We start from the raw sequence: 22,000 nt of genomic DNA on the forward strand, positions 1-22,000 counted from the left end.
CCTGTAAAAGGATATTTTAATATGCATCGGACAAGAGGTTAAACTCAGATGTCAATTTTCCTGTGTAACTTGAGTTGGAATTTATTGAAATTGATTATATCACGGAAAAAAAAGAAACCCAAACCCACAGCAACAGGCTTCTAAATCTTTGAGGGTGTCTAGTTTATTAGGAGTGAGCCTAAATCAAATCAAACCCTTATGCTGTGCTTTGTAAGAATATCTCTACCTGGCATGTTACAGAAGGGGTGCTGTCTTTGCCATTGGGCAGGGAAAGGCCAAAAAAGCCACTGCAGCTGAGGAATAGCTTGGCTTTAATAAGTGGCTGCTGCCTTCTCGGGTGTTCGAGGAGCAAGAGCTGCCTGAACCTTCTGACGGCACTTCTGTCCAGCCCTGTAATCGTGTCTATTCAGCTGCAGAGGAAGCTGGCACACTCTGTTCTGCAGATTGTGGCCTCTTCATCATTGCCAGATTCTTCTTCTTGGCTTGCGCTGAACCTCTGATTCCTTACAAAGGAACAGAGCAGCATTGCTAGAGCTTCTCTCAAGAATCCATGGCTCCTCACCTGGTGGGAGTGACTTGCAAAGCTGTTGGCTTGTATGGAATTGCTCCATTAAAATACATGCAAGTGTGCAAAAATGAGCTGCTACTCCTTGTTAACAAAAGTTAATTCTAGTGGTATGTGAAAATGACAGTATTAAAAGCACTGTAATAGCAAATTTATTTCTATTGCAAACCTTCTCTGGAAACTGAAAACTAAAATGGAATAATTAGTTTCTTGCTTGGTGATTGTTTTGGAATGTGCTAAAAATTTGGATGAATATAATTGATTCAGCGTTCACTGAGACTGCCTAGATTGTATTAATTTAAGGTTTGCTTTTATGAAACACTTATCACAATGCAAATGAGTCTTATCCTTGGAAGCCTTGCTTTTGGTACGGCCTTGCAGAATGTAAGGTGGTGGATAGGTGACAGCGAAACTGATTTTGCTGGGGAAAAATGTCTATTTACTAGTTTAAAAAAAAATCCCCCAGACTGCAAACTCAACAGCCTTCCTGGATAAATTAAAATTCATTAAAACAGGGAATCCATTCTGATGTTGCATATTAATGATGAGGGATTATGTAAGATTATGCTGGAGTGGCTGAATTCCATAAATACTTGTAGAGGACCAATAATTGGTGTGGCCGTGGCAGATTGGTCCATGCTGCAGCTTCTCCTGTGGCTCGTACGAGTAAAAATGTTTGCAGCTACTGTTAGTGGAACGTACGTAGAAAGTTTCTGTCCTCTAGCTAGAACGGACGATCTCAGTGTATTGCCTTGACTAGGGCCCTCCTCTGCTGCCCTTAACTTTCCCGTGAGTCTTTCCTGCTGCTTTGTCTACCGTTCAGATGATGTGGATTCGGGGGCAGCGCCGAATGGGAATTCTTGCAGTAGCGGGAATAGCAGAATTTGTACTCGGTGACTAGGAGCTGACTGCCTGCTTCAATCTCCTGAATTCCTCAGTGCTGAAACAACTGCTGTGTGTTACTGTCTTTCGTATCTGCCGCACTGACGATATGTCCTGGAATAATGGTGAGCCCCTAAACAGTTTTATGTTCTGTGGCTCAGCAAAGAGATTCACAGAAGTTGGAGTTGGAGCTTGTTTACTGAGTTCTGTCCGGTCTGCGAGGGTGCGTGACTGACCTCTGCAGCACATTTTGCTAGATCTTTTATTCAGGCTAGTTTTAAATGTATCAGGCAATAAAGTTTCTATAATAAGCCTTCAGAGACCAAGTACGACCTTACTCTATGGAAGCTTTTTCTGCAATCCAACCATTTTTTTTTCTTTTTAGATGTATTTCCATCATATGCATCAGGATTCACGTTTCCGGTGGAAGTGTGCTCCCTTAGTGATGTTTAGATTTTCCTAGCCGCAGATTAACAAGTACCAATCCCCTACTGCCCTAACATTAACAGGAGGCGATTGGCAAATACAAAGAGATGAGGATAAATACCCTATTATGTTTAAAACAAACATTTAAATTTACTATCAAAGGTGGTGTTTGGAAAACGTTTCCTTTTAGAGGGTCCCCACACTGTACCTTGGAGAATATTTTGGCTTTTTTCTGTTTCTGGAACATTTTTTAGCAATACATTTTATCCAAAACTTCATGAGGAAAAGAGGAATTCGGCTTTTTCCATTTTTATCCGTATGTAACTTCACACTTTCAAAATGAAGCATTTCCATCCTAAAATGGCATTACGTAGGGGAAATACTGACTTTTGGCTCGGTAACATTGCCTTTCGGTTGTACGCCAGGTAGCCGCATTGGTACCGACTCCTTTCCCCTCCGCAAACGCCCCGCACGCCTCGATGCACGCACACGGGGCGCCTCACGCTTTGCACAGCAGCGTTCCCCGCAGCTATTTTTTTTTCCCCTATTTTCCTCCGTAACCTGCGAAACTGTAACACCCCCCCGATCTACCCGTCAGTTTCCGGGAACGCGGGCCAAACGCAGAGCCCTGCCGCACGGCCTTTTCCCCCTCCCTAGCCCAGCGGCCCCGGCGAGGCGGGCAGCGCCGTGCCGGCCGCGGGGCAGCCCCGGGCGCGCCGCCGCCATCTCGGGGCGGGCCGGGCCGCCTCCCTCCGCCCCATCCGGGTCCCGCCGCCCGCCCGCCCTGCCCTGCCCGCCGCGGCCGCCGGGGGCCGCCCGCCCCGCCGAGCCGGCGCCGGGGCCGGGGCGGAGCCGTGCGGACGGGCCGGGCCGAGCCGAGCCGGGCCAAGCCGAGCCGAGCCGGAAGATGGCGAACGTGCAGCTGGAGTTCCAGGCCAGCGCCGGCGAGGCGGACCCGCAGAGCCGCCCGCTGCTCGTCCTGGGGCAGCTCCACAACCTCCACCGCCTGCCCTGGGCCCAGCTGCGGGGCAAGCTGCAGCCGCGGGTCACCGAAGAGGTGAGGCCGGGCCGCCGTGTCCCCGAGTGTCCCCCACAGACACCGCCCCGCGGGGCCCCCTCCGAGGCCGCCGCTTCCCGCCCGGCCCCGGCGGCCTCGTGGTGCGGGGGAGGCGGGGGCTGGGCCGGCCTGCGGCTGCCGGCCCGGCGCCGGGGCCTGCCGCGGCCGGCGGGGGGGGACGGGGCCCGCGGGCCGGCGCAGGGGTAACCCGGCCTCGGGGCCGGGTTTTACCCCCTCGGAGCGGCCCTTAACGGGAACACGGAGGGGAACCGGGGCGGCGGGAGCCTGTTGCTGCGGCGGGGGGACCGGCCCAGCCCTTCCCCGCCCGCGGGTGAGGCAGCGCGGCTTCGCTCCCGCGCCCACCCCACGGGTGGGAAGTGCTTTGCCCTCTGAGGTGAGGCGGGGACCGGCGGCAATTAGCGCTAACTAGCGAAGCAGGGGGGCTCCCTGCAGGGCTGCCCCCTCCCCGCTGCCCCGCCGTGTGCCGAGCTATTTTTATTTAGATGGTGGTGATGGCTTGTGCTAAAATGTTAAATGTTTTGCATCGCAGCTTTTAGGTCGCTAGGTGTTTGGCAGGTTGGGTTTTTTGGTTTTTTTTTGTTTTTTTTTTTTTTGCTTGACTCCCGAGTCTTTTTTTGACAGTATTTTTGCTTTCTTTTGTTTGTTTTTAATTTAATTGCTATGTGAAACAATAAACCAGGACTAGTAAATCAATCCATCTATTTATTGCTAGGAACTCTGGACTTAAAAAAGCTCTGAAGCAGCCTTTGCACTATATGGCGTGTTTTCAAGCTGTAATTCACGTGGCCTAAAAGAGATGCTTGTAATGGGAAGCACGTTTGTATTTTCTGGTTAATAAATAGGCTCATCATATTTCCTGTTTCTTTTCACTCCAGAGGTTATTGCATTTAAACGTGTTTGCACGATTTCTTTCTACTCAACACCTAAAATCCCGTCATTAAAGACTGCCTAAATAGAGTGGGAATGAGATGGAAAGAACAGTCTGATACAGTTGTTTAAATTCTTCTTTTCTCCCCAGATATGGCAGTCGGCTTTAAGCACTCTGAATCCAAACCCCACCGACAGCTGTCCTCTCTACCTGAATTACGCCACTGTGGCCGCTTTGCCTTCCAGGGTCAGCCGACACAACAGTCCATCTGCAGCTCAGTTCATCACCCGCCTGGTTAGAAATTGCCTTCCAGGAGGTGTCAATAGATGTATTGTTGTAAGTGGCTGCTTGAAAATGCTTCTGGTAAAATGTGTAGTCAAGTATTTTCTCGACTTTTCAGGATTTTAGCTGTATCCAAGGAGACTGGAGGTGGGCAAGTTTTACCGATATAATTATACTGACATTTATAAGTGCCTTTGTGCTGACATGTAAACAAGACCTAACTATAATAGCTTATGTGTGCTCAAGCAGGTGGAGGGGAATTAAGGTTGGATATGTATGGAGTGTCTTCAGTGAGGAATATCTGTGCAAATGGAACCAGTAGTGGCTTTTTTCCGAAACAGGATTTACAACATCAACACATGCTTTAGGAGACTGATGTAGCCTGCACGCAGGGTGCTATGTCTATATCCCGTAACCCATTTAAGGTGCCTTGTTTGTGTTATTCAGTGAATTTTAAAAGCCTTAATGCAAACTAATGCTCCAACACAAGTCCTTTGTGGGACATGGTCTTGGACTGCTTTGGTCATGCCTGATGAATTTGTTATTTGTTTCTGTGGCTTCTCCAGATTAATTCAGATTTCTAGGTTGTTAGAGAAGTCTCATATAGTCAGAGTTGGTAACAAAATTAATTATATTCTTCACTTGGAAAACTTACTTGCAACAGTAATAGCTCTACTTAATCTTTTCCCTGATAGTTAACTTTGAAAATGTTTAGCTAAAACTGTTTTCCATTGGTAATTTCTGTAATGAGCTACAGAAAAACATTCTACATCTTGAAAAGCTTTTGGATTAATATTAGCCACATTCTTATATCATTTCTCTCTTTGTTTCGTTTGTTTTGAACACATGCTGATGGTTCCCATGCTTTTTTTTTTTTTGTCTTGATCTGTATGCTAACCTGTGTTAATTGCACTAGTATAATTAAAGCAGTCCAGCTCCCTTTTAAGGATGTACTGATTCCCACACAGTCAAGTCCAGCAGTGTAATTCATTTCCATATGGGAAATGAACTGAGCTAGTTCAACGTAGCACTGTTCGTACTGCCGCTCCGTCCATGCAAACAGTGACGTACGGTATGTCTTGAGTCAGACATCAGTTATTTCCCACTCACCCACTGGGTTCCCCCCCCCTTTGCCAATAATATCACAGGTAACAGATCCTTTTAAATGTAGTCTTCCACATCCCTAATGTTGTCTGACTCCTCCTCTTCCGGCTCGTGTTTCAGATGGTCTGCGAGCGGTCTGAAGTCTTCGCTTCTGCCTGTGCGTTGGCCAGGGCTTTCCCATTGTTCACACATCGGTCCAGCGCATCAAGACGCACAGAGAAGAAAACTGTCACGGTAGAGTTTTTCCTCGTTGGACAAAACAATGGACCAATAGAAGTGGCAACACTTAAAGTAAGATTTTGGATTTTTCCATCATCAGTTTTTTCCATTATTCCCTGAATTTTTTTTTTCTTCTATTAGTTGCGTGTGCAATTACATCTGTCTCAGGCTACGCATGGAATAGGTGCTGTATCTAAAATAAGTTATCTTAGGTCAAAGTTCCCTGAGATTGGTCAGTTCACAGCACCTGTGAGTAAAAATATTGAACATATTACTGCAGCAGAGGCTGAAGATGTTACTCGGAATTTAGATTTTGGGGGTAGAAAGCATCAAACAGGTAGCACAGAGAAAAATGCTCTTTTCTCATGTTTATCATAGATGCAAATGATGTATTTTTAGCCTTTAATATTAGATTGCCTTTGGTGTGTGGGCTTCTAACTTTGTTATCTGGGCGAAATCTCCATGTGGCTGTGCAGGTGAATATTCAAGTGAAGTCACTAAAAGTTGCTTATTCTGGGATCACATACAGCCTCCAATATTTCTGTCTGATGTACCTCTTTGGCTGAGTTTTTCTAGCAGAACTGTAGCCAGAAACAAGGCCCTAAGAAATAACGCAACTTGGAGATGAGCTATACATAACAGTTAAATATGTCTGAGTCATCTTTCAATAGCAGATAATCAAAGGCTGTTTTGCTTGTGCCCGACTGTTACAGAGAGGAAACTCCGTATCAGGTAACTCTCAGTATGCTAGGTTATTCAGACTCTTGGAGATCCTAATGTAAAAGCTATTCCAAGACTTGCACTTAGGCAACTTCCCGTTCAGTTCTCCAGGTTCTGTGCTTCAGTATGGGTGGACACTCACTTAGCTGATCAGTCAGTGAGATTATACAACTCCCTTTAAAAATTTTGATGATGGATTTGACAAAGGATACAGTGTTACTGCATCTGAAATTCACAGAATTGCAGCTTTAGGGTACGGGGTGTTTTGTCTTTCAGTATCTCTTCCTCCATACTTTGGCCTTACTCTGTGAACTGATTTGGCCACAGCAAATTATACCAGTCCAGTTTTCGGGAAAGTGGCGGATGTGCTATGAGCACAACTGCTGATCACTCAATTTTTTCCATGCCCCAAATCAGAAAAAACATAACTGGTGTCAAAAATAGTTCCTTCAGATAGGTAGATTCCAAACCACTTGGGTTATTTATAACTGAAAAACAAAGCTGAAATTATTTATACCTCCTGTTCTTCTCCTTGATGTCACCGCCAGAGCTATTACTGGCTTCCTCCAAGCTAAGTTTTCACCCCTTAAATTCAGCCAGCACCAGACAGCTATTGCAGAGCATGGAAGAGCATGTGGTAGGATTCTTTTTTAGCTAAACCTCTCCCTCGGCAAGTTGCTGTGTTTTGCACCTACTGCATTGTCCAGGTTATTTTATGGTGAGGACTATCAGGGACTGTCATAGTTTTACAGGGCACTTACTGAAGGCTGCCGTTATCCAGGTTCTCTTGGGTACCCTGGAAGCCAAACCCAGGCACAGATTATTTCTGTAAGTCATGTTGTTTCCCTCAGGCTTAGCCTTTGGGTCAGAGCGCCTCCATTCACCTGCACAGCCCTAATGGTGAATCACTCCAAACCTAGCTTGGCTCCCAAGGAGGTCCTTATCCCTTTAAGGGAAGTAAAGCAATCAAAGTAATTGTAGGGAATCGGGCACCATTCCAGAGCAAGCCAAGGTTTACGAGTCTGCTGGGATACAAAACGTATAGAGTCCTTGGGTCAGTCTGGCCAAGCCAAACTTCAGATACCTCAGCACAAATGATTATCCAGCACATCGCATTCCTTTGAGACCCGTCTTGACTCACCCGTCTGCTGTGTGTGGTCTTCAGTGTAGTATGGCTACTGGAAAGCTTGAATAGAGTTTCCTTCCACCTAGTCTTTTTGTTTCAAGTTGTTGATACACAGGATTGAAAAGGTGAAGTGTCTGGTGCCCTCATTGTCCTTTTTGCCAGGAGGATTCTTCTTTAAGGAAACAGCACTGGCATGCTCACTGTCAACCACGTTGATGCTATCCACTCTTGCTTAGATAAGTTTTTACTCAGTCCAGGTGAAGGTCAGTCCGTTTTGCCACAGGAATGAAGAAAGAGATGCATGCATGTTTTACACAAATATGAAATATTACACATTCCACATGGGCCTGCCATATAGAATGTCTTATGGTAGTAATCTTTATTGCACTCGGCCACTCTGCCTGCCATATATAAACTTTGTGGTTTCCCATCTTGTAGATGGTGTAATCTCTGCAGATTTCCAACGCGAGCAGCCTACAAACTCGTGGTGACTTTCTGAGTTGGCTTCCTCTTATCTTTCTTTCCTCTGCCTCACATTGCCTTCCTGGTCTCACTTTGACAGTGGAGAAGGCTACTAATTTTGCAATACCAGTTCACTGGGGGAAGGAACACAGTTGCTTAGAAATTAGAGCATAGGGAGAAATAACTTAAGCTTAACACATACAAAAAATAATGGTTAACTTGTTTGATGTTATTTAATACTGTACAACTGCCTGTGATCGGTTGCAGTGAAGCATTAATGTGCTGCAGAGGAACTGCACACCTGGTGTAGGCTGCACAAGACTAAATGCAAAGCTATGCAGAAAACCAGCCAAACCAAGGCCAGTTCTCAGGTGTCCTCACTTCTTTTCACAGTGCCTGGCAAGTGCTACAGAAGGAGTCAGGCTGGCTGCTCGAATTGTGGACACCCCATGCAATGAGATGAACACAGATACCTTCCTGGAGGTAGGTAATACACCTGATGAGTAAGAGTTACTAACTGTAAGTCTAGACTACAGTAATCAAGAGCTAGCATTGCCATCTCTTAGCAAAGCCTGTATGTCAGCTAGGGGGAGGTACATCAGAAAACCTGTCCAAGGATGCTGAGGCTATTTCTTCAGCCTTTAATATTTTGTAAAACTTTGATAAGTTGGAAGGAGGCAGAGTGTACAGCTTGGGGTAAGGCACTGGGAGTCAGGAGACATGAGTTCTTGATTTGATCATGACACTGGCTGCTTTGCCAGTGCTAGTGTTGTCTTAAGCCCGATGGTGACAAGAATTTCTGAAATTCTGGGATAGAAGTTGATGTGTTGCCAACTTAGTTTTATCATAAAGGTCTGGAAGGCTGTTGAGAATGAAAGTATTCCTGTCCTATTACATCATGATCCAACGGAGCAAACAGCTGGCCTTCACCTCTGCAGACTTCTTTTATTGGTGGAGCTTAAAGGTCATGTTTGCATTTCATGCCATAGTAAGTCAAGGATGTCTCAGTGGAATTAGACCATTGGAAAACCAGCACCACTCCCAAAATTGTGAATGTTTGTCTGTGTGCATGCAAAAATCACGCAAAACCCTGAAGTGGGTGCCCATATGTGTGGAAAGACACAAATGCGTTCTTTTGACGACCGACTGACAGTGTCCTCCTTTTTCTTTTAATAATTAAGGAAATCAAAAAAGTTGGCAAGGATCTTGGGATTACTCCTACCATTATTCGAGATGAGGAGCTGAAAGAGAGAGGCTTTGGAGGTACATTTTGTTGAAAATTCAACTTTTTCCCTAGCAGTTAATTGGAACGTTTTGTCGTCTCCATTGTAATGTAATGTTTTATCTGTGCATTTTTGAAACTGTTTTATTGCCTGTAGTGTTCCAAGATGTTTTACAGAACATAGCCACAGGTTGCTCCCTGCAGTCTTTCCCACAAGTGGCTTAATTCTGTTTTCCAGGTATCTATGGAGTTGGCAAGGCAGCTCTGCATCCTCCAGCTCTAGCGGTTCTCAGTCACACTCCAGACGGTGCTACACAGACCATTGCATGGGTGGGCAAAGGTATTGTGTATGACACTGGAGGACTCAGCATTAAGGGAAAGGTACATAAATACTTGTTCTTCTGCTGCCTTTGCTTACAGTGTTGTTTTTCTGATGGAAATAATGCCGTTAATGTCTGTAGGAAACCAAAGCATATTTATTTGAGTAAACACTTGATCTACTCTCATCCATATGGACATAAACTACCAGGGGGCAAGGGGAAGACCAAATAGGATTGAAGGAACCCTTTACAGAGCAGTTAAATAGCTGCCTGATAGTTTGCCCTTTAAGTGTTGCCCACTGCTGGGAGAATGCTAGAAGCAAAGATGTTTAATTTCTGATTTTTGGAGACAGATCCAAAACCCGTTTGCGTTGGCCTCAGTGTGAATCTTGTAAACAACCTTTTTATTTTTCTAACAAATGAGCAGCAGCGGTTTAGGACTTTCCAGCTCTAAGGCAAGATCCACCAATAAGCAGATGCACGTGTTCTGTGTTTCTGTTACAGCTGAGCACTGTCAAGATCAGGGTTACAGAAGCATCAGAAATACTAGTTTTAGCAGGCATTACTGTGAAATTCTCTTTAAAGAAAAAAAAATCCTGTGGTTCTGTTTAAACAGACTACTATGCCTGGAATGAAACGAGACTGTGGTGGAGCAGCTGCTATTTTGGGTGCCTTCAAAGCCACTGTAAAGCAAGTAAGTAAAACGTGTTAATTGATATCACGTAGCCCAGTATTGCCAAGGAGCAGTCTGGCTTTTGGATATTTTCCCAGATATGGGGGCCAGACTAATCCTGAAGTTCTGACCTGCCATTGCTGTTAGTGATCTTGAGCCACTCTGCTCTTTCTGCTATTTCAGGAAAATGTTTCAAATCTTTACCAGGATCTTGAGAATTGTGAGAAATTCCTTGAGTGCTAATTTCTTTTTTGAGTCTTTCTTGAATTTCAGGATTTGTTTTGTGGACTGAGTGGTTTCTAGTTCCTTGAATCAGATTTATGCTTGAGTTATCCAGCGCTGATTTTGTTTAAGCTGTGGGATTTGGGGCAGCTGTCGTCCCCTTAGCAAAGAAGGGGATGAGTGATGCTGGGATATGAAGTCTGTCCGTGTTCCAAATCCTGTGCTAGTTCTAATATTAACCTACTGGGGAAGTGGCAGCTCTAGTCTCATCAGGAGCTGCTTGTTGGTTTGCCCCTGTGGTCTGAAAGTAGTAGGGGAGCTGAGAGGAAGCCAGGTATTGAAATATGAAGAATTAAAAAAATGCATATTGTTCTTTAACAGTACGAACTGGGGAAAAGAAGTGGCCACTGCCAGCAAAACTCTGCCCTCTCCACAAATCCAGTGACTGAGTCTTGCTGACAGAGCAGCTCTTGCCTCCAAGGAATATCCAAAGTACAAAGAACATTTACTGCTGCAGATTAATGCATAGATCTGATGGAAGCTTTGTCCAGGGGATGATTGGTGCCAAATTCCCATTTCTCAACAGTTTAGCTCTGTGCCTTGGCCCTAGCAGCATGTTTGATGTGGAAAGATTGTAAACTTCACAGCTATCTGCAGAGACTTAAAATTGAAAACAGATTTGTGAGCTGCATCTATGGCAAAACGGCTAGCTTTCCACAGCTGAGTCCTTCGGAAAGTTAGATCACGTGTTTGCAAAGGACAAGAGCTAGAACTTAAACAGTGCTTTGGCAGTCTGGGAAGGCCATGGATATGGTACTTTCTTTCAGTGATTCAGTCCTTGTTTCCAAAGTAGCTTTTTGTGTAATTATCTGCAACAAGAGAAGTTGCATTCACAGTCACAGCAGGTGTGAATGTAAGTGATCTGTCATTTCATACGCATATCATGTCATTTCGTATTCATTGTAACAATGCAACTGGCAGTAATGTATTTGGACAATCTGAGCCTGAAGAAGCTGTCATACCTGACAAGAAATCTGTACCTTTATATATAAAAACAAAAGAATGATCTAGCTGTTTAATTTTACAACCTCGTCTAAGAAGACCTGTTAATGAAATCCCTGTAGAAAATATATTCAGATATTCAGTGGAAAGAATTTGTCGTTACTGTTTCAAGATGTCTTTTTGGTTTTTTTCCCATTTAAATGCTTCTAAGAATAATATAAAGCTGGAAGGTGTTTAAATTAGCTATGCTTTGTCACAGAGACTGAAGTTGGAAACGTGTGTTGCATAGAAAGCTCCGTGGGAAGAGGGGCAGAGGTTATTACCAGTCTTCAGAAAATATTTGCCCGCATGCTGTTCAACAATTTTACAATGTTAATTTAAAAAGGCTTTGGACAGCAAAATTAAGCAAGTGATTTTTTCCTAGAAAGATTCATTTCATCTGTGATGAGCTTTCCAACGCAAGCGAAAAGAGAAAAAAATTGACTTAAGTTGTTGAAATCCTTCTTGATCCTGCACGTTAACATAGTGAGTCCTGCTTTTGAAGAGCTACAGATGGAATGAGATTCAGGAAAAGGCAACTGATTCTGGAAGCGGGTTTTCACTCTTTGACAGTAGGTTAACTGCATCTCCCACTTGAATGAGGAAAATTTGGTAGAGTCTATCTGAGAGATTGTGAAGAGCGTGGGGTTTTTGCTGCACAGACGATTTTGGAAGAGCAAAGGGTCACAGATGAAGGGTTATCTCATCAACAATGCTGTTTGCCCACTGACTGGACTAGAAACTGCGAGTTACTTTATGGCTTCTGGATGCTGCCTGTTGCTTTGAAAGGTTTTGATTGATGCATTTGCCCTTTAGACTTCGGAACATGAGCTGATTCAGCAAGCCCAGATTTCTGGACTTTTATCAAGAGATTAACAGTAAAACTGACCCTGTTTTCCCTAGGAATTTAATGTTCTTAAGGCTAGATACCCCAGTTGAGGAGGAACAATGTTTTTATTTGTTAAATGCTGCTGTCTCCCTTTCTGTTCCTAGGATCCCTCCATGCAATACAGCCACTGTATAAATAACAATTATCCTACGTTGTAAAATATCATCCATAACCATACAAACACTTGATTTTAAACCAAAGTAAACCACAATGGGATATGCCAGAAGAAAGGAGGCTAAGGGAAGAAAAGAGTTTGAAAATACCGTGTGCCTCCCAGCAGGAATGATACATTAAAAAAAAAATCCAACAAACACCCACCCCACCCCCCAAAAAACCCCCAACCCAAATTTGTCTTAACCATGGATATTGTTGGTTTTACATGGAAAGAGAGAGGATAGATCCTGGTGGCATGTAGCTGGCCTGTGGTGCAGGCGGGATGCTGAAAGGCAGCACGATGTGCTGTTGGCAGCTGGGAGATCCACTGGGACATGGAGTACCACCACGTTCCAGGATGGTCACGGTCAAAGTTACTTTCCATCAAAATTCTCAGAGGTGGAATCTGTTTGCCTGGGGTTGGTTTTCTAGGGAAAGTATAGAGTTCAGAAATGGCTGCATATTAGCATTTATTATTTGTGGCGAGTTCAGTGGGCTTTGGAGTTGTGCTTGTGAAGACCTTACTGGAGCTGGCTGTAGAGAGCTCAAAGTGCTCTTCCTAGGGAATCAGGTTTGACTAAACATAACCTCCAGTTACACCTGTGCGCTGCATATAAAAGATGTTTTAATTCGGATACCCTGCCACTGAGAGATTGTACTGATCACTGCTTAATTGACAAGGGATTTCTAGATCCCTTCCCCATTTGTCTGTCATATGCATATATAGGCTTGTACTCACTCTCCAGTGAGAACTCAAAACCAGTATTAGATGTTACCTCCTCACCCATTTTCTATAGTTCTTGGCCTCAGCTTCAAGGTACAAGACATTCCTCTCAGATTTCCCATCTAATTAGTGGCATTGCTTTCAAGAAGTCATAATCCCTCATTGATTTCAGTCCCAATAAATTAGCTTTTGATTCACATCAAGCTAATTTCTCTCCCATTGTTGTTACAGGGTTTTAAAGACAATCTTCATGCTGTTTTTTGTTTGGCTGAGAATGCAGTCGGACCACGTGCAACAAGACCTGATGACATTCATGTTCTTTACTCTGGAAAGTAAGATTGTATCTATCCTTCTCACGGAAACATTGAGAGGAAACATCATCTTTGATTCTGTTTATCTGAGTACCATGCAAACTGTGAACCTGTCCCTCATCAGCTTCCCTGAATATTGATAATAGTATTTCAGCCAGCCATCATAGTGACTTTTAAGTGTGCTTAGAGTTTCCTGTCAGGTATGTAAATAGACGTCAAAATACATATCATTCATCAGCTGAAGTTTCCTTAAACCACTCAGGTTTAGGTGTTTTTTCCAGTACAGCCGGTTTTCTGCAGTCTATGTTGTCTCAGTCGCAGAGTCAGGCTACCATCTTATAAATATATGTATACATATATGTATATATATACACATGTATATATGCCATCTGTTCTTGTTTTAAGCAGAGCATCATACCTTTTTGTATGGCAGTAATTTGTATAATCCCAGCTTGACACGCTCGGTGTTGTACAGGCCCAACAAGTAGACCTAACCATGAGGACAGTACTGTTATAACCCGCCTCCGTGTGTGCTCTGGATGCTTGCAGCTGGGGAACAAGCAGCCATACAGACTGGCAAGGTCAAATGAGAAAGCACGTTAGGTTTCAGTCCGCTTTCTCATCCCGTATTCTAGTCCAGACAGATGAGCCTTAACTTGCAGCCTGAAGCACTGTTGTACTAAATGCCCTCTCTTCTCCCTAGAACTGTGGAAATCAATAACACTGATGCAGAAGGTAGACTGATACTGGCTGATGGAGTAGCTTATGCGTGCAAAGATCTTGGAGCTGATATCATTCTTGATATGGCCACTCTTACTGGAGCTCAGGTACTGATACAGATCTGCTGGCAGACGGGGTGCATCCTTCTACTGTCTGCACATTGTAGACCTCTTTGGCTCTGTCCTGCTAGTCTTTGGTGGAAGGTAGATACTGTGAACTATTGTGACTGATGGTGGCTTCCAAAAGTTGTGCAAGAGAAAGCTGCCAGCAGCAACACCAGTAAACTGTAATCCTCTGTGCACGTGATACGTGCTGTGAATGTGTTACATTTATAACTGCATTACTCAAGTGGGGTTTTTTTTGTTCTTTATGCAACTTTTATGCTTTTGTGTACTTAAAGAAAAAATTTAATTCTTCTGATGGCATTAGCGGCTGATGTAAATGATCCAGTAGTCAGTGTCTGCAATTCATCAGCTTTATAATTAGCAAAACTGATCTGACGATAGGAATTAGAAATTTTCTTGTCCTTAAAATGGCTTACATTGTAAGTTATACACAGAATGACACAAGGGTACAAATTTAACACTATTGTTTTTGAAATCTATTCCTGTTTTATAGAAGGTTATATTGACGAGCCATGATTCTTGTGGTTTAATTTTGTAGAAGATGCATTGGTCTTTGTAATAGGAGGAGAAACGGTGGCATATTTCAGAAGCATGAATGTTGCATATGTTGGTGTAAACATCAGGCCTTCGAAAGTTTTCCATCATTGTCCTACTGGAAAACTGGTGTGATGGTGGCTTCTGGGTTTTGTATATTTGGAAGGAAGCAACCTTCCCAAAGCCTGCGGATGTTATATTCAGACTGTGTGTGATTGACACGCGTTGCTGGGGTATCCTCTGTGTGTGTGTGTGAAATGTTTTATTTATAATTCATTGCTGATTTAATTTTATATCTAAGGATAAGTAATTGTAAAGTGTTATAGTTTGCTTGCTCAGTAACTATAAGGAAATATTTTTGTGGAACAGTGGTATGAACAGGCCAGACAATGCAGACTATTTCATTGCAGAATGGACTTTCAGAAATTTTTAAAGATTCAGCAGTAGCTACAATGTCTTTGTCTACATTTGTAACACTACCTTCTTGTGGAGTGGGTTTGAGGCATGTTTTTTTCTTGGTGGTTTTGTTAGATGGAAAGCAGCTGTTAATGCTGAGAGGGAGTAGTACAGAATTATCCGGCACAGTTAAGATGAGCCCTTGCTGATTTTGTCTTATACCTCACTAGGGAGTTGCTACAGGGAAGTATCATGCTGCTGTCCTTACCAATAATGAAGAGTGGGAAAAGGCTTGCGTTAAAGCTGGCAGGAACTGCGGAGACTTGGTCCATCCTCTTGTGTATTGCCCTGAGCTCCACTTCAGTGAATTTACCTCTGCTGTAGCTGATATGAAGAACTCTGTGGCAGTAAGATTTTTTTTTTCATTTAAATTTCATTTATTACATAAAAATATGTGTTTTCTAGATAGTGTGCTGGCCTGTTGATAGCTGGCTGAAAGCTCCCCATGTGGGCTGTAATCTCCTAGAAATGGGCCATATAGTAATGGTCTTCAGGGTCTTTTACCTGGGGGTTTTGGGGACTATGTGTCACTACGTTGATATTTAGCATCAATTTTAAACAGGGTAGCTTGCTGCAAGGGTATCCTTAGGCTGCTTGCCTTCTAAGCGTGGCCCTAAGATGAATGCTAAATTCCTGGATGGGCACCGTTTAAGAAGTGAAGACAAATATTCCTTAGATCATATATAATCAACAGAGACAGTAAGTGGGAATACAGAAACCAGGAAATTGAGGACGGAGGCCTCGGGGATTGCTGCAGCTGCTTTTGCTGCGTTTGAGAGTTACAATGTCATTAAGTTGCAAAAACACTGCAGAAAGGAGCTTGGGCAGAAGAGGAATTGAGCAGGGCCAGGGATTAAGTCAAAGGATTAACCGTATAGTTGGTTTGCAAGACTGTTTTAGGGGCATTCACTAAGCTCTGAACTAGAATTGCACAACTGTCTTTTCTGTAGGCAAAAATAAAACATTGGCATTTTCTTTTCATGCAAGACCAACTTTATTTTTATCATTTCTGCAGGACCGAGACAATACTCCAAGCTCCTGTGCTGGGCTCTTCATTGCTTCTCACATTGGCTTTGACTGGCCTGGAGTCTGGGTCCACATAGACATTGCTGCACCTGTTCATGCAGTGAGTATGTTCGTATGACTTCTGACATTTTCCTGGGCGAGCAAGCTGGATAAAGAAAGCTGCTTGTGCCTGCAGGTACTCTGAATTCTGTGCCATCAAATTCAAAGTGAGAGAATGAGGTGAAGAGTTCTTCTGAAGACTATTGGCTCTTCATCTGTGTTGGGAATTTCTTTGTTCTGGTAGCTTCATCTGTTCATGTTTTTCATTTTGATTTTAAAATATTCTAATGGTCACTTTAATCAGCGACATCTTTATCGTGGTAAACTTCAACGTCTGTCTTGCTTTCTGTTCGTGGCAATAATCCTAGCCTTCCATTTTCACCTATACTGTTTTAAGATGATTGACCAGAGTTGATCATCCTGCCTGTTGACCTGCTGCAGAGAAAACCTTTGTTTCTTCTTGGGGGTTTCCCCCTTTGACGGAACTTGTGTATATTCTCTTTTCCTAAAAACAAGCCAGTTTACATCCTCGTCTCCTCTTTTTTTTTTTTTTTTTTTTTTTAAACCCAACTTACCTCATACTCCAAATCCACACTCATGCTGGATGAAACATTCCCTGCCCTGAACAATGCTGGTATAAATTCTCCCTCGAGTCAGCGTGAGCTCAGTTCTCATGTGAATCAACCAATGTGTTGATCTAATGTAACTGGGATGGATTCCAGTAGCAGTAAGGGTACAGAAGCACAAGCTGAGCAGGCCTGACGGGGACCCCGAGTATTCGCTGCACCCATGCGCCATCAGTGCTTTTTGAGTGAGCAGGTAAAATAAAACTAGGTTAAAGTTGTACATTATGAAGTGTGAATTGTGTGTTGTTTTGTTTTTCTAGGGTGAACGAGCTACTGGCTATGGCGTGGCTTTGTTGCTGTCCCTGTTTGGAGGGGCATCTGAAGACCCTTTGCTAAACATGGTGTCCCCTCTAGGTTGCAACGGAGACTCTCCCACTGAGGACATGGAGAGGGATTCCAAAAGGCGGCGCCTGGTTTAACGCGCCCCAGCCCAAAGTGACGGGGTGCATGGGTTACCTCACTTTGCACTGATTCATTCTCAAGCAATGAAAATGTCACACATCAGAAATTGCCATTTTTTTTTACTATCATCATAAGATTTATTACTTGTTTCTGATAAAAACAGCCAGATTTCTTTTTTTTTTTTTTTTTGTTCTTAAATTATTGGTGCACACAGTTGCTGAACAGTATCACTGGTGCAGAGTCCAGGCTCAACTAACTGTATCAGGAAGAGGGCACATCCTCTGAGCTCCTCACAAAACCTAAGTGCATTAATGCATGGGAAGCTCTCTCTAGTCTGAAGAAGCAACTGCAGCTATTGCTTACAAAGCCTTCTGAATTACTTACCATATTGAGGTTTTATCAGACGTTTCTACAGGCCCCACTACATCTCCAAACACAGGACAAGGGAAAAAAACTCTGTAGACTTGGCTTATTCAGTGATGGTTTAGCATAGCAGCGAAGGGGATGTAATGAGAAAGGGCCTATAGTTTTAATAAGGTGCTGTTTCCGCATGTTTAATGTTTTTCTGACCAGTAAAGTCAGCAAGAATGGTCCAGAACATATCTCTACATAAATCTTTCACATACAAATTACAGAATGTATTCATGTTAAATGAGGAAAAAAATAGAGGGACTGTGATTAAGTAAAATCGGTTTACAAAGCAGAGTGGCTTCTTGCCACTTAATAAATTTATTATTATTAAAGCAGCTTACGTATCCCATGTGGCTCTTCTTGGTGTTATTTACATTTCTGACATCACTTGAGTACTCAAAGTTTGTGCGCGACATTGCTCTGTTGCAGTTCCTTTTCCCAGCTCTCGTACATCTGAAAGCAGACCTAATGGAGTTACAGCTTCCAGGAATGGTTTGGGGCAGTTCTGAAGCACTTATGCTGATTCACTTAATTTGTTTGATTCAACAGTAATGAGGGATGCACAGGATTAGGCTCTGCATTAGCCGGTCACAAGCTTTCGGGCGCTAGTTTGGTTTGGACACCTGTGGAAGATGACTTGCCCATTTATGTAATGTCGGGGGCAGACCTGGGGACGGAGCAACCAAGCTGTAATCGGCGCCGGGCCCTGCCCGGTGGTGCAAGCATCAGCCCCTGGAAACACGTCTTGTCTCAGCCAGAGTATTGCTGGTGAAAAATCCCACCCTGCACACACTTTTGGCTGCTCTGCAGATAAAGTCAAGCTGAGTTGTGATGAATTACACCTTTCCCTGTGTCAGAGGTGATCTCCGGAGAGAACTGGCGCTAGGTTTTAGATGGGGTTCCAACGGTGAGGTACACATCTGGTTTAGGCATGAGTCTTTTTGATTAAAGACCTTAGGGAAAGCTTAACACAGAAGGGAAAAGAAACAACATTTTTCATTTTGGTTTTGTGGCTATATTTGATTCTTAGGCAAAATGTAACTTTTTTTTTTTTATAAAGAAAACAGAACTTCATTATTTCCTAGATTTGCTTCTCCCTTGCCGTTTTGGTTCCCTGTTCCACATGATCACAGTTTTGGGACAACCACCCATAAACAAGCTCTGCCTTTGGTCATTTAGACTCTGTCTAAAACACTGGTACCAAAAACTGTTGTGGGAAATGTGTTGATGAAGAGTTATCGTCGTTACAGACTCAGTCCGACCACCAGAGCTAACAGCAAGATGCTCTCATTTCAGTGCTCTGAAATCAAGTCTTCAATCTCCATCCTGTAGAAACTCTTCAAATTAATCAATTCTAATTTTGAAATTTAGTGTTTTGCCAACATGAGGCAGATATTTACGTAAAAAGTAGCCTACAGTTTTGTGGCATAAGGCTAAATCCGAACGTTATTCACTGAATGCAGCAAGCCCAGATAAAGAGAAAATTAGTTTTTGATGACTGATCGTCACATTCTTTGATTTTGCTGTGTCTCAAAGCATATCATTCTGCTGGATTTAATTTGGAAGGCACTTAACAGAAGCCTTTATTTAAGTAAGTCTTTAATTAAATCTCATACAAAATACCTGAAAAGCAAACAGGATAAATATTTAGGAAATAAAAAACTGAAAACTGGCTTAAGTTCGCTTAAGCAGAGTAAAATAAATCAGTCCAACACCTAATAGTGAAAAGGTCTGATGCTTCCTCTGTTTCTGAGATAAAAAATAAAAATGAAGGCTTTTTTACTTCCATTCCATAATAAAATCTCTTGCTGTTCCTGATGTACATTAATATTTCCTTCTGTTTAGATAAGAGGTCTGTTCTCTACAGCAGAGAGCACCTACACAAGGCAGTGATTTGTGAGCTGTAATTACCAAATAAATGACTGACTGTCCTCTGTGTTTCACAGAGCTTGTGCTGGCATCGTTCCCATTAAGCTCACAGCCCCCAGCGAGCAGAATTTCAGTTCCTCCAAGACCAGCTTCTGTCACCTGGATTTACTTACCTACTTTCAGGGAAAGGGCAATTCTAGCTTCTGCTGCAGGGTTTGCCCTGAGGCATCTTGGCATGAGACCTGAAGGCGATCTGCAAAAGGCGCAATTCCAAAACTGCCTTAGAATTAGCAGAGACTCAACGTCAGAATTTAATATGTGAGATGGTTACCAAAGAAATAAGCCTGCATCAAGCAGCAAAGCTGGGATTTGGTCTCTGCAGCTGCTTTCCACTTCTGCTCGTCACTGTGCAGCCTGAAAGGAGCACGTTGCAAAAGCTGTGTGATGTTCTTACTGCCTCTGTGGCCATCCTCACCAAGTGCTCCACAATTACCACCACGTTTAGCTTTACAGTGCCCTCCGTGTGACAAAGCAGCACGGTTATTCATGGGAAACAGTTCCAGACACCAGAGGCTGACCTCAGTGGATGTGGGTGACTACACCTGAAGCATCCTCTGGCACTACTTAAGCAACTTTAACTAGAAATGCTGCTACGGTGGGCAGCGTGCACCTGCATCGTTTTGTAAATCTCTGTGAGGGCCTGTGACCTCCACGCTGCCAGGGACCCCAGGCCAGCCCCTCAAAGATAACGAAGCAGCACAGGGCTCAGTGAGCTGCTGAAGGTCACCTTGGTATCTAAGCAGAGAACTAAAACTTGGGGGCTGCCACGCTCCGGGTTCCCAGATGTCCTCCCGTTCCTTGGCCGCCTCCTGGGCAACCACAGGACATGGAGCAGGGTCATGCAGGACAAAGCCAGGGAGGCACCTCTCTACATTGTTTTCTAGGAATTAGAGCTTAAATTACTACAGCTGTGGGCCCAGCACTTTTAAGAGGAGCTCGACAATTAGGCACAAGCTAATACAACCCCCAGGAAATTTCCTCATGTCCTCCTTGGAGCTGGGCTGCCGATACCTGAGGATGGCCCCGTAGAGGCTGAGGTAGGCAGTAGGTGAGTCAGCAAACTCCTCCGCTGTGACCACCTGGCTCTGGGGGCTGATGGTCCACAGCAGACCAGTGCTGCTCTTTATCTTGGTTACAGCAACGTCCTCCGGGTAGTTCGCTTTGTGCAGCAGGCTTGGGAAGGGAGGGTAAGGATAAGGGAGCTGGTTCTCTTGCTAAAGTGAAGAGGAGTTGGTGCTTTACAGATTGTCCCAGACCAATGTGCTCGGTCAGGGAAAGACTTGTCTGTGATGTTTTGATTTATCTTCAACTTGTAATGCTTACCACAGGGCTGTGCTGCATTTTGTTTGGAGCAAATTAAGCTAACAGTGTATTTTACCACATTTTGGTAGTACTAAATGCTCTCTGAATTGGGAACTGGGGACAGGCATGCCACCAGAATTTTACTGAGGGCTCAATCCCTAGAGGAAAGATGGAACTACCCAAAACACTGCTTAGGGATTAACTCTTGCTGGGCAGTACTGACCCTGGGAGAGCATTTACAAGGTGCCGTAGAGACGTGTGCTCCCTCTGATGCACCGCTGCAGCACCTCACAGCGTCTCGTACACTGCTGGATGCAACGTGTTAGCCAGGTCGAGTACGGGACCAATGTACCTGCAAGAGCTCTGGTAGAGGAGCAAGAGCAGTGCCATGCACAAATACCAGAGATGTGCTGTGCCCATCTTCAAATCACGCAGGGGTCCTGCACTTGTGTGTTATGTGTATCGTGTTCTTGGACAGCACTTACTGGGTGAAGGGTGTAGTGATTTGTCAGGGAGTTGCTGCTTGAGTAACAGGCATCAAAGTCCTCTGCTGAGAACTTGTGGCAAATGATGACTTGGAGAAGAGTCTGACAGGGTGCTCTAAGCGCAGCCTTTATAGCATGAGGGCTACATGTAGCTTGAGGAGGTGAATTAGCCTAGTCCCTTACCAGAAATACAGAGAAAAGAGCTAGTCTGGAGGATGCTGTGGTCTGACTGCCAATGAGGATAAGCCCTCTCTGGTAAACTTGTTTGTTGAGTGTTTGCAAATGCCTCCTCCTGCATCTGGGACAGCATTTACTAAAGCAAACAAAATCTGTATTGTTGGAAGGCAGAGAGAAGCTTACGTGGGACTCACTGCATCCCCGTTTCTCATTCTCCCTTGCCTTTTTTCTAAAACTTTCCTCCCTGTTGCTTGATACGTAGGACTGAACAGCCTGCAGTTAACAGGAAGTGTAAAGGACTGTCTCCTGTGTTGTCTTTTAGCTGTTGAATTTTGAACTCATAGTTGTGTGTCACGCTTCGGCCAGAGGAGCCCCTTACCTTGGAACTACTCCTTGTCAGTCTGACGGAGACCTCCAGGGGCTGGTTGGTTGCCTTCCTCTGCCATGGACTGATGGTGTAAGCAGCCACATGGTACAGATC

At 44.0% G+C, this 22,000-nt stretch overlaps 1 protein-coding gene across 1 annotated transcript; it reads left to right on the forward strand.

Moving 5' to 3' along the window:
• The first annotated feature begins 2,664 nt into the window (after window positions 1-2,664).
• NPEPL1 (aminopeptidase like 1) lies at window positions 2,665-17,975 on the forward strand. The gene is made up of 12 exons (XM_064465311.1): window positions 2,665-2,930; window positions 3,970-4,155; window positions 5,326-5,496; window positions 8,126-8,215; window positions 8,914-8,995; window positions 9,193-9,335; window positions 9,891-9,968; window positions 13,208-13,308; window positions 13,991-14,114; window positions 15,293-15,469; window positions 16,138-16,248; window positions 17,074-17,975. Exons 1-12 carry the CDS (start codon window positions 2,781-2,783, stop codon window positions 17,230-17,232), a joined length of 1,572 nt encoding a protein of 523 aa, XP_064321381.1. The 5' UTR covers window positions 2,665-2,780; the 3' UTR covers window positions 17,233-17,975.
• The last annotated feature ends 4,025 nt before the right edge of the window (window positions 17,976-22,000 follow it).

The sequence above is a fragment of the Phalacrocorax carbo genome, chromosome 14, assembly GCF_963921805.1.
Source record: "Phalacrocorax carbo chromosome 14, bPhaCar2.1, whole genome shotgun sequence".
Lineage (NCBI taxonomy): Eukaryota > Metazoa > Chordata > Aves > Suliformes > Phalacrocoracidae > Phalacrocorax > Phalacrocorax carbo.

Excerpts from the sequence above, each read along its gene's own strand:
- NPEPL1 (XM_064465311.1), top strand. The coding sequence starts at position 2,781 with ATGGCGAACGTGCAGCTGGAGTTCCAGGCCAGCGCCGGCGAGGCGGAC. Across the intron at positions 13,309-13,990 it reads CATGTTCTTTACTCTGGAAA|AACTGTGGAAATCAATAACA; the intron begins GTAAGATTGTAT and ends TCTTCTCCCTAG. Across the intron at positions 14,115-15,292 it reads CCACTCTTACTGGAGCTCAG|GGAGTTGCTACAGGGAAGTA; the intron begins GTACTGATACAG and ends ATACCTCACTAG.